We start from the raw sequence: 14,469 nt of genomic DNA, 5'->3' as shown, positions 1-14,469 counted from the left end.
TCCTACATTTGTCTCCATCTGACTCACTGAAGCATCCTTTGTACACATGCAGTGGGCACATAAGGCCATCTCAAAACTGTGGCTATGTGCACACCAGGAGAAGAGAGTGTCTATTTTTAGGACAAGAGAGAGCCACATTTTTAAAATGAAATAGTTGCTGTCTGCTGTCTTCCAGGCCAATGTGAAGATTCGTTCGACAGTGGCTTTTAATTAGGTGATTCTCCGACATCAGCAGAGGGAGCCACAACTCTTATCTGAAACTTCCTTTTCTTTCTGGAGACAAAGCGAGGCTGTCTGACAAGCAAAAAGGCAGACTGCAGCGTGACCATCCTAACTGTCTGGACCAGGTCCTTAGCAGTCTGAGAGGAGGGCATATATCCTCCTAAAATTTAAAAAAACATTCTCAGGATGACAAGTGTTTCTCTCAAGGTGAAAGTATCCTCTTTCCAAAGACGTGGGGAGCATTAACTCTGTTTTTTTATTCTTTTACCCCAGCATCATTTAAAGATTGAATTTAAATGTAGTTTAATCCTGCTGCTTCTACTTCAGTACAGCATTTCACCTCAGCATCAATTTGGATGTAAACCTAAATATCATGAGAGTACAAAAGCAAATAACAACCAGAGTCCCCGCTGGTTTGCAGATTAGATTTCTGACACTGAGTCCAAAACAGTTGTTCACAGTATTCTGCATCCTCCTGAAATGTAATACACATTTGTTGTAATGGAAAGCTGATATTCTTTTCCTCATGCAGACAACGTCTCATGACTCTGGGACCAAGCCAGCCTATTAACAACATGCTGTTAAAGTCTAGGAATAGATGAATGTCAAGAAGTCTGAGACAGATCAAAAATGGGTTTCCTGCTATAATCATCCTGTATGTAGGACTCACACAGAATTTATTTTGGTGTAACCACTGACAGATCTTGCGACAGGCAGCATAGCGCACAAACCCCTGGAGGGGTAATTTTATTGAAAATTTTCATTTAGATTTTGATCTCTTTTTTTTTTAATGAAAAATAAAAGAACTCAAGGGGAAAATTCTCCAAAGATCCAATAGAATGGTGCAGGTGAATGGGTGTTTTTTGTTGATCAATACAGAACAATACACTTAGCATACCCTGGCTCGCTTTCCAAAAAACCTGTGGGATTTTTCTATTGGATTTTGAATAACTGAAAAAAAAAGAAAAACAAAAAAGCTCTGACAAACAAAAACAAGTATCCATAATACCTATACATGTAACAGGATGTGGTAGGACCCAACTGCAGCACAGCAGAGAAGGTCAGTAGTTGGTAATGACCTTTACTTAATCTTTCGGTAGGTTGAATGAAGCAAAGGTGAGTCTAATCAGGGTGCAGGTAAGCAGGGACAGTTATCAGTTCTGGGGTGGAGCAGAGTTCATGGGTCGAGCAGAGTTCGTAGAGAGACTGGGGTGAGCTCACGTTCATAGGTGATAGTTCAGAGTTCGAGTGGGGAAATTGTGAACTTGGAGCGGACTATATCAGATAAGCTGTAGAAACACTTACAGAACGTAGCTTGTGGGAAAAGCGTCAAATAAATTATATGTATGTATATATATATATATATATATATATATATATATATATATATATATATATATATATATATATATATAAATGCAATCATTATTATTATTATTATTTGTTAGCTGGGAGTAACTGTACAATACTAGCTGCTGCCAATGTCTCCTCCTGCACCCTGAGCCCAATGTTTTTCATCACAGCATCATATGTCTGTGAGGTCTCAGTGGGCCCCTGTGATGGGCTCCCCCTCCTTCTGACACAGTGTGTGCCCACAAGAGGCAGAGGGAGTTATAAGATTTATACAGCAGTCCGTTCACAGCCCAAATATGACAGATGAAACAGGAGGTGAAACTCAATAACTGCTAGATGAAATGTGATAAAAATAATACAGCTTTGCTTTGATATGCTACATTTAACGCGGATCTGTGTCTCACTGAGCACTGACATGCATCAACACACACACTGCACACACACAAGTCTCCAAGAGCTGTATGCGTCTGCGATATGAGCACCTGAGGGACTATCCATATATCCCACTGCTGGTTTACTATATATATTGTGAAGGGAACTCTATCACTTGTTCAGCATTCTGTCTGCAGCATGGTTTGTGTTTTAAAATGCAGCTGGTCGTTCATCATTAGTGTACTTTTAATCAATAAGGAAACATTTGCAGTATTGCTATCTCTTTGAGTGGTGAATGGTGTGAGTAAGCGGAGCCAAATTCATTTCAAAGTAGAATTTGTAGTGATTAAAGTGAGTGCTCCTTTGGACTGGTCTCATTTTGGAAACAGAAGGAAGAGGATAATGTAGTTCAGGGTGGGGTAAACTGAGGACAAGGAGGATGGAGCTGGAGAGGAGATTGGATATGGGGCATTGCTTTGACGCATGCGTGATGGGCCGGGTCATGTACCACATGTAGAAAAAAGTGTTACAATTATAAGATGATGCAAGATTTCAAAGTGAGCTGCAGATACATCAAAAAGAAGCTCGTAGTTCACACTCCTTGGTGTGATTGTGTGCGTGAGAAGAGAAGACAGACAGATTGCATTTCTTGGGGTTCATTTGTGTGATAGGGATTGCATCTCTGCAGATGCCTGAAGGAAGCCCCCTGGTCTCTCCACCTCATTGCTGGGTGAAAAACAGTCTGTCCTCTGTCAAGGTTTAGTGCAGCGAGATATTTCCCTCTCTCTCCATGATTTCTCCTCTCTCTCCCTAATGAAATAATGAAATTTCTCCCTCTCCTCCTCTCTCTCTCTTGCTGTCCTGCGTGAGTTGACACTTAGCCAGATTCTTTGGTGCAGCAGACTAAGCTGAGTCATAAAGGTTTCAGTGTGCCCTGATTTATGGACAGTGATGTGGATGGTGGGTGAGGCAGCAGGAAAAACACCAGTGTCAGCTCACTGATCACACGGAGACTAGAGGCAAAGAGAGACGACCTGCTGACTTGAGATAAAGACAAAAACGTCACTGTAACTCACTCCCTATAGACTTCGGTTAAGCCAGGTCAAGAGAAATCTAACGAGGTTTTATCGGCAGATCATGGTGAAAATGTGAAGCTTAATTCTGTCTGATATACTATGATTTTTGTTTGGGTTTTTTAAGTACATTTTCATGTCACTTTTGCTAAAAGAAAACAACCCAGAATTGCTGACTTTGATGCAGCCCTCCCTTCCACTCAATTGTAGACTGATTTATCAATATGCACAAAACCAAATGCTCTTTGGCTGCTGTCTATGTACTTTTTCCATTAACCCCTGTTAACATTCTGGTGAGAAAGAACTCTGAAAGTAAAATCTACCCTTGCTTGTGAAAGTGAGTCAGCGCTTGAGCATTTAATATAATTTCCTGCTAATGTGTTTATTTGCTGAATGTCATTCAGTCTGACACGTCATTACGACTGTTCCTGTTCATAAGCACAAATGAAAAGCCCGGGGCCAGCTTTGGGTTGACAAGGCTTCAAGGCTTTATTTGAGTTCAATGCAGCACATCATGGATTTTAAAGCACTAAGTGAGTGACATAAGGCATCTCAAACTGCGTATTGCACATTCAGACAGTCGTTACAGGCATGTATCTGTGTCAGTAAAGCACAAAGGTGTTTGCAAACAGATGTTCCTAATGCAGAATTTCTACTCCAGAAATTTCCTGTCTTTATTCTTTATTCATTAGCTTCTATATTGTTTCGTTTCTTCGCTGGTACAGTTTGCGTACATGCTGTGGTCACTGCTGGATTTCAAGAGATTTTCATTCGGTTTAGAGAGCACCAGAGAAGACATCCTTCAGCTACAATGCTAGCAGTTTTTGGGGTTTTTTTTTAAGCATTTAAATTTAGACTTTTTTATCTGTTGTTTTTCCGTTTTTCTCATCGGCCTCCGTCTCCTCTTGTTTCTCAGTTTCTTCCTCCTCCTTCTCACCCTCTTCATCGCCTTCCTCCGCTTTCTGTTTGGCATCCTCCTCCTCTTGAGGTGCACTCTCCTCTCCACCTCCCTCTTCATCTTCTTTTTCTTCAGCCTCTGCCACACCCTCTTCCAAAATAATGTGAAGGGTGATAAAAGTTAGAATCAATTTACACACATGCGCATATCAGTTAAACAAAATGACAACACTAACCTTCTCCATTTGCTCCTTCCTCTCCCTCTTCTTGTTTTTCCTCCTCCTCCTTTTCTTCCTCCACCTCTTCCCCGCCCTCTTCTCCCTGTTCTTCCTTTCCCTCCTCCTCCTCCTTCTCTTCTCCCTGCTCTTCCTCTGCCTCTTCTTCCTCCTTCTCTTCCTCTTCCACCTGCTCTTCCTCCTTCTCTTCCTCTTTCACCTGCTCTTCCTCCTTCTCTTCCTCTTCCACCTGCTCTTCCACCTCCTCCTCCTCCTCCTCTTCAGGAGGGCCTGCCTCCGCCTGCTGTGCCTGGCTTGCAGATATTGTCTCCTCTGTGGAGAGGGATGAAGTATACAAGCGGGAGCTCAGCAGGTACGGAGCTGCAGAGCTCAGCTGAGACTGCAGGGAGAACTGTGTTCTTCCAAAGGATGGAGCAGCAAACATGGATTGGGAGTAAACGCTGAAGGAGCCTGTTGCCGCCACATTTAAACGATTCTCTTCTCCTTCAAGGAGCCTCCTAATAGAATAACACATACATCATATAAAGTAAATAAGATGTTTTTTATTGATGGCATGCATTTAAATCCCTCAGTTACAGCGCAGTATGCAAAACACTTACCTGTAGGCTGCAATCTCAATATCCAAGGCCATCTTCACATTCAGGAGGTCCTGATAATCTTTCAAGTAGCGAGCCATGTCATTCTTGTTAGCCCTCAATTCATCCTCCAGTTGACTTATTGTGTCCTGTATAGGAAAGATAAAATGACATGTTGGTGGCGCATTATGGACTGGATGCATATTGCATCTCAGTTAGTCTTTGGATAACACTACATGCTCAACAAATGATCATATTGGCACTTTTTTTTAATCAAAGGAAGGTCACAGAGACCTTTGCAGCTCTCTCCATCTATTTCTGTGCCCTCACCTGCAGTGCTGAGATCTCAGCACTCTGTTTCTCCTCCACGTCCTGCAGTTGGTTTTCCAGAGCATTATTCATCTCACGGCAGGCGTCAATCTCCAGCGTCCTAGCATTGAGGAGCCGGCGGTACTCTGCAGCCTCATCTTTGGTGTTGCGTGCGCTCTCTGTGTTGCGAGAGGCGCTCACTGTCATCACATTCACCTTGTTGCAGAACCACTCTTCAGCGGATTGAAGGTTGCGATGTGCCAGTTTCTCGTACTGGACTCGGATGTCACGTAGAGCAGCAGATAGGTCAGGTTTGGCGACCTCCAATTCCACTGACACCTCTGCACTGTACTGGATTTGGGCCTGCAGCTCTGCAATCTCACTCTCACAGAGGCGCTTCAGGAAGGCCAACTCATCCAGCAGATTCTCGACTCTTTTCTCCAACTCGGCCCGGCCCAGCGCAGCTTCATCCGCTCCCTTTCTGGCATCCATGAGCCTGCCCTCTGCTTCTTCTCTGCCAAGCACTTCTTCCTCATGGCGCTTTAGCAGGTTATTAAACACATTCTCCATCTCATCCTTGTGGTTCTGGGCTGCCTGCTTCTCATGGCGGGCTTCTTCTACAGCAGCACGGAGCTGGCGGATCTCATGATCATACAGGGCCCGGAGGTTGGATGGCTCCGTCTGCCTCTGCCTGAGCAGGAGGAGCTCAGTCTCCAGCAACTTGTTCTGCTGCTCCAGTTCATGGACCCTCTCAATGAAGTTGGCAAAGCGGTCATTCAGGTCCTGCAGTTGAGCCTTCTCCTCGGTCCTTAATGTTTTGAACTCAGAGCTGACCTGGGCTGCTTGGTCAAGGCGAAGCTCAGCGGCAGCTGCAGACACTGGAGCAGACAGCACGGAGGAGTAGCTGGAAATAGCTCGGGTGTGTGTTGGATAACTTCTGCGTGAAGATGCATAGGAAGTTACTGGGGCTGAGTGGGTGGAGTAGACAGACCTTGATCCTATTCCTCCTCCAGCTCCATATCCTGCACTGCGTACAACCACCTTCCTCTTGTAAGAAGAAGGGAAATAAGGGTCAAAGCCGATGGAAGACATGGCTTGAGAAACGGGCTGCTCTATGTCTAGGAATGTAGCTGGGTTGACTGCACAGTGAATCTGCATTACGCTGGCTTTTATAGAGCCAGTAATGACTGTGACGTAAGCTATTTTTTGCAGGCATGCTGACAGAAGCGATTGATAATGTAGCCTGCCAGCCACTCTCAGCCAAGGGAGAGATGGGGTGGGGTGAGGATGAGTGCAGGGGATGGAGGAGGCGGGGATAAGCGGTGGAGCAACAAGGGACTGCAACAGACAGGGTCACTGAGGACAAAACAGTACACTGTTACTCCTAAAAACTGCAGAAGTCGTTACAATTTGCCTCTGTAAATCCTGACTAAGACACTATGTACCTGTCATGTAACTGTACTGCCTGATGGAAGACGAAGGGAGGAAAACCTCAGTTTGGAGAAGATGACACTGCTTTGCATCATCCACCCGTCTGCTGTGTTAGAAATAATATTAATAACAATATTATTATGATCTAAGTATTACCATTACATGTCCCAGCATGCCAATGAAAAGAAAAACAGCTGAATAGCAAACAGTCTGGTTGATCCTGTTATTAAAACACCACCTCAGTCTCAGAGAGAACATTTTCATGAATTATAAAATAAAAGTTTGCCCTCTAGTGGTTGTCTGTTTAGCAGACAGATTACACATTACAAATACTGACTATGCATACACAGTGTGTAACAATATGCTGATCAATAATGATGATTTCTGGGAAGCCTACCTGGTTATTCTCTCAGAGACTATGGTGAGGTTTTGCCCTGCTCATGCAACAGTGCAGGCTATGGAATAGGCAATTGTACTGCCAGACGGAAAAATTAGAAAGAAAAAAAAAGTATATTGTTCACAGGTTTAGTTCATCAGATGAAAACATTATTATCTATTTTTTCCGAATAGACTGGAACTGGTTAAGGCTGCAGAAACATCAGTGTACAGTGAAAACTGTCCTTTCTCTGGTATTTGCTTGATCACCTTTGTACTTTAATAACCAAAACAACTGAAAAAACAAAATCACATATACAACAATCAGGCATGTCAACCATATTAACAATATGGTTGACATGCAATAATATATGGCCTATATGGTCATTAATCTGAGTAGAAGAAGAGATGAAAAAAGAAGAAAAAGAAAATAAAGGAAAAGAAAATGAATAACAGAAGACAACTAAAGAATAGAAAATAAATAAAGATGCAAATTATAAATAATACAACATGAATAATACAAACCAGAGGCGATTTGTCTTCATTTGATAGTGAGCATATTATTTTTCAGGGTCTGTTAATTGTACATTCCTACACAATTGAGCTGTTAATTTGCATATTAAGAGTTCATACATTTTAGGGATTTGCAGTACAACAAAAATTCACTATGGGACGTCATGAAGATGGGTGGTGTTTTGATGAATTTAGCTCTGTGCGAATAATATTTGGCCATAATAATGATCGTATTAGTCAACAAACTTTCTTGTCTTTCTTTCATAACTACCCCAAACATTACATCAAATGCACATGTGAACTAAGTGTAACCGGTACAATCTTTTGTTTAAACCATTCTTCCATGTGTTTCCAATAAAGTCCATAATTTAAAAGTACATCCACAAATAAGAGTTGTCAGTAATCAACACATTTTTACAGGTTTGGAGACTTTTTTCAGAATTTCCATATGCACGTGTCTAAATTATAGTGTTAATTTTGTCTCTTTACATAAAATAATAATCTTGGTATTTTTTTATTGCAATTAGTAGCCTAAATTACTGGTACAAGCGTTTACGTTAGTGGTAAATGACATGTCAGTGGTGTGTACTGGTGGAGTGGTTTCACGCAATATCATGATATATGATTGGTCACAAGAATACGCCCACAGCGTATTGACCAATGAGCCTCGACTTTACTATATGGCGGGTAGCAAAAGTCACGCCGTGACGCAAAGGCTCGTAACGTTAACAACAACAAAGGATGGTGAATAAATGAAGTTTTAAACTTGCTTTGTGTGTTGCGTCCACTTATGGCCGCGGTGTTTCTAGGAGTCCGCTGCCTCGCTGTAGTAATAGCAACGTTACAAATGCAGTTAAAACGGGAATGAACGGTAAGTCACACAGCGTTGCAACTACCGTTAATGGTCACCCGGTGAAACACTAGCTAACGTTAGCTCATATAATGTGTCTGCTAATATCAGCTAGCAGGGGTGTTAGCTAACAATAGTTTAATTTGCTATCCCGTTAGGAAGATGTATTTACCACCTGCTGTTCGCAGCTCTTGCTGTGTTATTCCTCAGTGAAGCTGTAAGTGATGCTCGCTCGGTTCAAACTGCTGCAATGCCCCACCGAAGAGCTAAGCTAACCAGGCTAACTTTTGAGTGGCAGTTTTATTAGGTTAGCCAGTCTGTCCCAAGACCGTCTAAATTAGCAATAGTGTCAAGTGATAACGGTTGGCTACAGCAGGTTGCCTTGCCCTTTTCTCTGTCGAGTCAATGTTTATTTAGCCAGAGAAGCTCTCAGATACTCTAAACACTACATAAACTGAATAAATAATAAAGAGGCTCTCTATTGGAAGTGGCAAATTGATTTGCATTTGCATGTGTTGATCGATGTTTTTCACGCGACGTTACATTTTCTTGATAAATTGTTGTCTTGTTAATCTTCCTCTCTCTGTTTGGTATTTCTATAGATCCAATCAAAAGCTGCAAACCGTGAAGCTGGAAGGTCTGCTTGACATATGCTAACATGGTAAGGCTTTACATTATTGAGTGCATCCATGGTAGATATTTTGTTTCTTGTGATTGTGCAGACTATTATGCCCCTGCTGGCTTTCCCACCTGGGTTATATGTCTGTCTTTGTTGATGACAGATTCGTATAGCAGCACTGAATGCTGCGTCGACAGCTGCAGATGAGTCTCAGGACCCCTTGAGAAGTAACAAGAGTCAGACAAAAGAGGCTCAGGTACAGACCGTCTGTGGATGAATCAGCAATATAATGCAGACGTTTTTCATCTGTAAATCTGACAAACTTAGTTGTTCCTTTCTTCTTCTATTTTTGTCTGCAGGAAGCCGAGGCATTTGCTTTATATCATAAAGCCTTAGATCTGCAGAAACATGACAAGTTTGAGGAGTCTGCCAAGGCCTATCATGAGCTTCTCAAAACTCCACTGCTCAAAGAGGTAAAATATCACACAGTGTAAACTCCTGTCAAAGCTGTAATGCTCTCACATGATCACAGCAATACACCCTGTTTAGTCAGTGAGAATCCAAAAATGGCTGGGATTTGATATATTTATGTAAAGTAAGCTAATTTATCTTCATTTGGCAGACAAATCTGATCAGTATTCATTGTTAAGATACTTAACACACATTGCAACAGTCCTTTTTAAGTCCTCCGAATGCTTTAATTTTCAGTAACTGGTTCTAAAATAGTCTTCATTCATGAAGTCACTTGTTTGATTATTGGTGAGACTGTTAGAGATGTGCATTTGGGCAAGGCTGCACCAATGTTCTTGTCTAAAAATTCTGATTAAAGTGCCAAAATCAGTTTCACTGATAAAATAAAATGTAAAATATGCCCTTTAAATTTGGCTTTGCAGTAGTAACAAAGCCTGTCCATGTACAGGAGCTGTACATGTTGGCCTTCATTTTGCCTGCATTACACTGTATTGGGTGCCAAATTTAATGTACTCTCTAATATTTTAGGCCATGCCATCGGAAGATCAGAAAGTGGGTCTCAAGCATCCCGGACTAATGTTGAAATATTCGACTTTCAAAAACTTGGCTACCATGTCTGCATTGAGGGATGACTTGGAGACTGCAATGGAGTTTTATTTGGAGGTAAAACAAATGAGACACTGCCAGTTGAACACGTCATTATTTATTACCAGTCTTGGCATTTCAGCGCTTTGTACAACTAAATCTATCATTTTATTCCTCATAAATAACATTGTGTTGAGTATTTATACCATATTTTCTGCTCTGTTCTTTCCTCAGGCAGTTATGTTGGATTCCACTGACGTGAACATGTGGTACAAAATTGGTCAGGTGGCTGTGCGACTGGTGCGCATTCCTCTGGCCCGACATGCCTTTGAGGAGGGATTGCATTGTAACCCAGACCACTGGCCCTGCCTGGACAACCTTATAACTATTCTCTACACACTCAGTGACTACACCTGTATGCTATACATCATCATAAGCTCTTTACTCTGTATCCTCATTACCAAGTGTTGAAAATAAAATAACTATCATCTGCATACATTTTTCCAGGCTGTTTGTACTTCATCGCCAAAGCTCTGGAGAGGGATCACTGTTACACTAAAGGCCTGGTGTTGAAGGAGAAAATTTTTGAGGAGCAGCCTTGTTTGAAGAGGGACACAATGCAGATGTTCATGAAATGGTGAAGCCAGCTCACTTTTTTTAACCTCTCCATCTGTTTAAATGTGCTGCAGCTGCAGCCCTCTACTTTCACATCACTGATGAACCTCTGTGCTTCTATGTGGGTCATTTGCAGCGACATGTCTATTCACTATGTTGAAGTGGAGATAGAGGAATGCAAATCCATTGTGGAAGAGGCGCTGGAGTTACGGAAGCGCAGACAGGCTCTCTCTCACTGTGAACCAAAACCTGACCTTGTCCTGATTCAGCCCATCCGCTGCCTCTCGTGAGTGCTGTGCTGATGTGTCTGTGAATGCTTTTGTTTTTCCTGTCTGGGTGGTTTATTTAAAAGTGAATAAATTAATTTAAATAAAAAATGCATGTTACATTTGGGTAATGTTCTTTTTCTTTCTAAGGATAGACCAAATAATGCAAAGCTAGAAATTGCAGAAATGGGATATACTTAACTTAAATTCTTGGTTGAGTGCCACTGACATTGAAGTAATTGTTTTCTGTGCTCAGTTTTGTCAGTCTCTGCCCCCAAGGGTTGTAATATCTGGTTTTCCCCTCATATTTTCTCAGTGAATCAGTGTTGTCTCCTTTCTTGACAGTTTGAGCTAATATTGATGAGCTGTTGTTTTTGTGTCTCAGATGGAAGCATGTGGGCGAAAGCCTTCTTGCGATGTACAGACATCAGACGACATGTGAGCCACCACGCCCAAGTCTTGGCCGCAGAATCGACTTGTCAGAGTACCGTGATCCAAACTTCCTCCAGAACCTCCCCCAACCCAGCAGCCCCGTCAGTATGGGCCAGACCACCGTGATGAGCAGCAGTCCCAGCTCATCCCTGCCGCCGATGGCTCTCCCTGAGCCAGCAGCGTTGTCTCAAACCAGCAGTCAACCTCAGATTACCCCCGCCCAGACCACTGTGGAGGTCACCACCTCTGCTCCCCCTGTCGGTCAGTTGTTTATAAAGATGCATTTCTCTTTTTCTCACTAACATACACTGCTCTACAAAAGTTTGAAATCACCTGATCCATTAATGTTTTTCTGCTTTCCTTCAATAATGGCTATTTTAACAGCAATAGAAACATTACAATTCAGACACCAAATGCTTTATTTACATTTGAAATAGTTTTGCCCCCAAAAGAAGAGGAATTGAATTATTAAAAATTCTAATTTAGTCGATGTCCCCACAGTTCTGCATGACAGAGGAGATTACTGTTGTAACCATTTTTAGGGCTGCAACTAATGATTAGTTTCATTAATCTGCCAAGTATTTTCACAAGTAATCGATATGTTTCGAAAATGTTGTGAAAAATGCTCATCATTATTTCCCAGAGCCCAAAGTGACATCTTAATCTTGGTTCTTATGTCAAACCAACAGTCTGAAACCGAAAGACTATTCATTTACTATCATGACTGACAAAGAAAAGCAGCAAACACTTTCATATAAGAAGCTCGAACCAGCAAATGTTTGACAGTTTTGCTTGACAAATGGCTGAAACGATTAATTGATTATTTAAATAGTTGGTGATTAATTTTCCTTATCGATTGCTCAACCAATCATTACAGCTTTAACCATTTTTCACCCAAATACCTTCCAACTTTGAATTTGTTTTCCAGTTTAGAAAAGAAAAGTGACCCTCTATTATTATTGAACCACAACGGTGCAATTAAATATTCCTGAGGCTGCTTTTCTTTTGGTCCTCTGCAGTCTATTCAGTGGCAGATCGAATAGGTTTGAACTGTGATTTTTCAGTCAATAGTGTGTTCAGGTGATATTCCCTGATCCAATTCTAACAGTGCCATCTCAAACACTGACCTTCTAATGTGAAGTGTGACGAATCACTTTGCTAAAGCAACATGTTGCCTGTTACTTCCAGCTTGTTCCAGGCTTTATTTTACACTTGTCAATGAAACCAGAACCTGTTCCCATTTAGATCTGCACACATTTGGGTGCTAAGCTTCTAGTTTCTTTTACCAATTACTGCTGATTTCTTCTATTGTCATTGAACTGTTGCTCAGAGGAATCTTTGTTTTCTGCTCTTTCAGTTGCCAATGAGCCAAACCATTGTACAATATTTTGTTCTCCATGTACAAAACAAATGCTTCATGTAAAAATAACATTTAAAAAAAAACAACCTTCAACAACCTAAAAGCATAAAAGACCCTTCAAAAACATAGAGTTTTCCTCTCTCAGACATCTGACCACACAAGCTTTTGTGGCAGGCAGTTCCAAGCAGTGTATGATAATAAATAAGTACTATTATTTATTTTCTTAAGCCACTGTCAAATTTATATCCTGGAAGATTTAATGCTCATCCTACTATGTGTTCACAGTGACAGCAATGGACGTTTCACTGACAGATAAAGCTAAGAAAGCTCCAAAAAGGAAACGTGTGGTAGAAGATAGTGGGGAGACAGCCAAGCGACGCTCGGCACGTGTTCGAAACACAAAATGCAAGAAGGAAGAGAAGATTGATTTTCAGGAGTTGCTTTTTAAATATCTACCTTCCAGGTACCTTGCACTGAACTGGATATAAATATATAGATACATTGCTTGTTGTAGTTCTGTTAATAATAACTATTTAACTGGGTGTTTTTTAGGCTGAGGAAGTTCGATCCTGATAATGATGACGAGAGCCTGAGTAATCTTGAAACGCAGTGTGATGGGAAGGAGGACATGCAGCCTCTACATGGGAGTTGCCTTCCTGCTGACTCGGTTGAATACATGGAATCTGGCATGTGACACATCTTGGATATGCATTTATAGTACACTGTTGTGTCATGTTGCTTTTTCTGTTAACTAACACAGTGCACTCCCTTCTGTAGAGCAACAGGATGTCCACAACTTTCTCCTCAGTAATATGACCAATGGTGGTATATTGGACTTGATGATGCGCTATCTGAAAGCAGTGGGTCAGAAGTTCATGGTGGAGTGGCCTCGGGGGCTGACTGCTGTGGTGCTGGAGGTCCATCAGACCTGGAGGAAGCACAGCAGTGGTCTTCCTAACCCTCTGCTTCGGGACTGCAGCCACCAACACATCCGGGTACATCTTGATTACTTGAACACGAATTAGATTATTTCAGCAAACATTATTTTCGGTTTGTGTTAAAATTAAAACATTGGCATTGTCCCAGTTGTTCTAACAGTTCTAGACTTAATTTAGATCCACTTTTAGAGAAGTCTGCAGACTTCAGGGTTTAATAGAAACAAATTTATAGTTTGTCATCAGAGCTAACCTCATGTTATTGTATGTATCTGCATATATGTACAGGACATGTTGTCAATGAGCTTGGCGTGCATGGAGTTGCAGTTGGAGCAATGGTTACACAACAAGGGGAAGACCGGTGAGTACCAGGGAGCTAACTGTCATCATTTAAGATTGGATTTTTACAAAACATAGTTATTTAATGCATTACAATACTGCGCTGCATTATTTAAGCTAGATTAGCTAGTCAAGAGGGGTGCCACAATGTATGTTAATGTGTCCATGTGTTACATATCATATCTCAAGCACTACTGACAACATTTCAACCTGTCCAAAATGTGATAGATGCCAATTTTGTTTCTTTTGCATTTTAAACTTTGACTGGTTTGCCTAAAGGGGGGCACTGCAGTGACAGTTCCTCACATGATAACACACAAGAATTGCTAAATATTGGTGAGTCTTCGGTGTGGAACAGTATGTTTAAACTTGGCTTGTTATATTTTTTTCCTCATCTAGTGTCTCCAAGAAGGAGCAGCATCGGTCCCGGCAGTGATGCAGCTGACTCAGAATTCCCTGGGCAGCACTTTCAGAGTGATTTGTTGCTCCTGGCCTTAGGTTCATCCCAGAGAGACCTGTTTGAGGATGATTGGCTGGATGTCATGGTGCGCGTCTACTGGCTCAAGGCCAGATTCTTGGCCCTGCAGGTGAAGTCCATATTTTGTTGTTTGTTTGCTTGACTTCTGATTGTATGGGTCCTT

General features: G+C 41.7%; 2 protein-coding genes across 5 annotated transcripts in view; one reads left to right on the top strand and one right to left on the bottom strand.

Annotated features, from left to right (window-relative positions):
• Nucleotides 1-3,490: 3,490 nt before the first annotated feature.
• Nucleotides 3,491-6,192, bottom strand: neflb (neurofilament light chain b). Its single transcript, XM_042488464.2, has 4 exons — nt 5,059-6,192; nt 4,753-4,877; nt 4,154-4,650; nt 3,491-4,068 (listed from the first exon to the last, which is right to left on the bottom strand). Exons 1-4 carry the CDS (start codon nt 6,127-6,129, stop codon nt 3,872-3,874), a joined length of 1,890 nt encoding a protein of 629 aa, XP_042344398.1. The 5' UTR covers nt 6,130-6,192; the 3' UTR covers nt 3,491-3,871.
• Nucleotides 6,193-8,042: 1,850 nt separating this feature from the next.
• Nucleotides 8,043-14,469, top strand: part of cabin1 (calcineurin binding protein 1) — a 45,153-nt gene continuing 38,726 nt past the window's right edge. For all 4 annotated transcript variants that reach the window (XM_088077067.1, XM_088077066.1, XM_042487470.2 and 1 more), the window contains exons 1-14: nt 8,043-8,227; nt 8,809-8,867; nt 8,989-9,081; nt 9,185-9,298; nt 9,825-9,959; nt 10,116-10,296; nt 10,389-10,518; nt 10,633-10,782; nt 11,148-11,455; nt 12,840-13,017; nt 13,107-13,240; nt 13,332-13,549; nt 13,778-13,850; nt 14,228-14,415. In XM_088077067.1, coding sequence (XP_087933193.1) covers nt 8,865-8,867; nt 8,989-9,081; nt 9,185-9,298; nt 9,825-9,959; nt 10,116-10,296; nt 10,389-10,518; nt 10,633-10,782; nt 11,148-11,455; nt 12,840-13,017; nt 13,107-13,240; nt 13,332-13,549; nt 13,778-13,850; nt 14,228-14,415 — 1,905 coding nt within the window. In that variant the 5' untranslated portion in view covers nt 8,043-8,227; nt 8,809-8,864. The remainder of the gene's footprint in view (nt 8,228-8,808; nt 8,868-8,988; nt 9,082-9,184; nt 9,299-9,824; nt 9,960-10,115; nt 10,297-10,388; nt 10,519-10,632; nt 10,783-11,147; nt 11,456-12,839; nt 13,018-13,106; nt 13,241-13,331; nt 13,550-13,777; nt 13,851-14,227; nt 14,416-14,469) is intronic.

The sequence above is a fragment of the Plectropomus leopardus genome, chromosome 4 (genome assembly GCF_026936395.1).
Source record: "Plectropomus leopardus strain MGB_pleo_1.0 chromosome 4, ASM2693639v1, whole genome shotgun sequence".
NCBI classification, from domain to species: domain Eukaryota; kingdom Metazoa; phylum Chordata; class Actinopteri; order Perciformes; family Serranidae; genus Plectropomus; species Plectropomus leopardus.
This window is presented reverse-complemented; position numbering and strand designations above follow the sequence as displayed.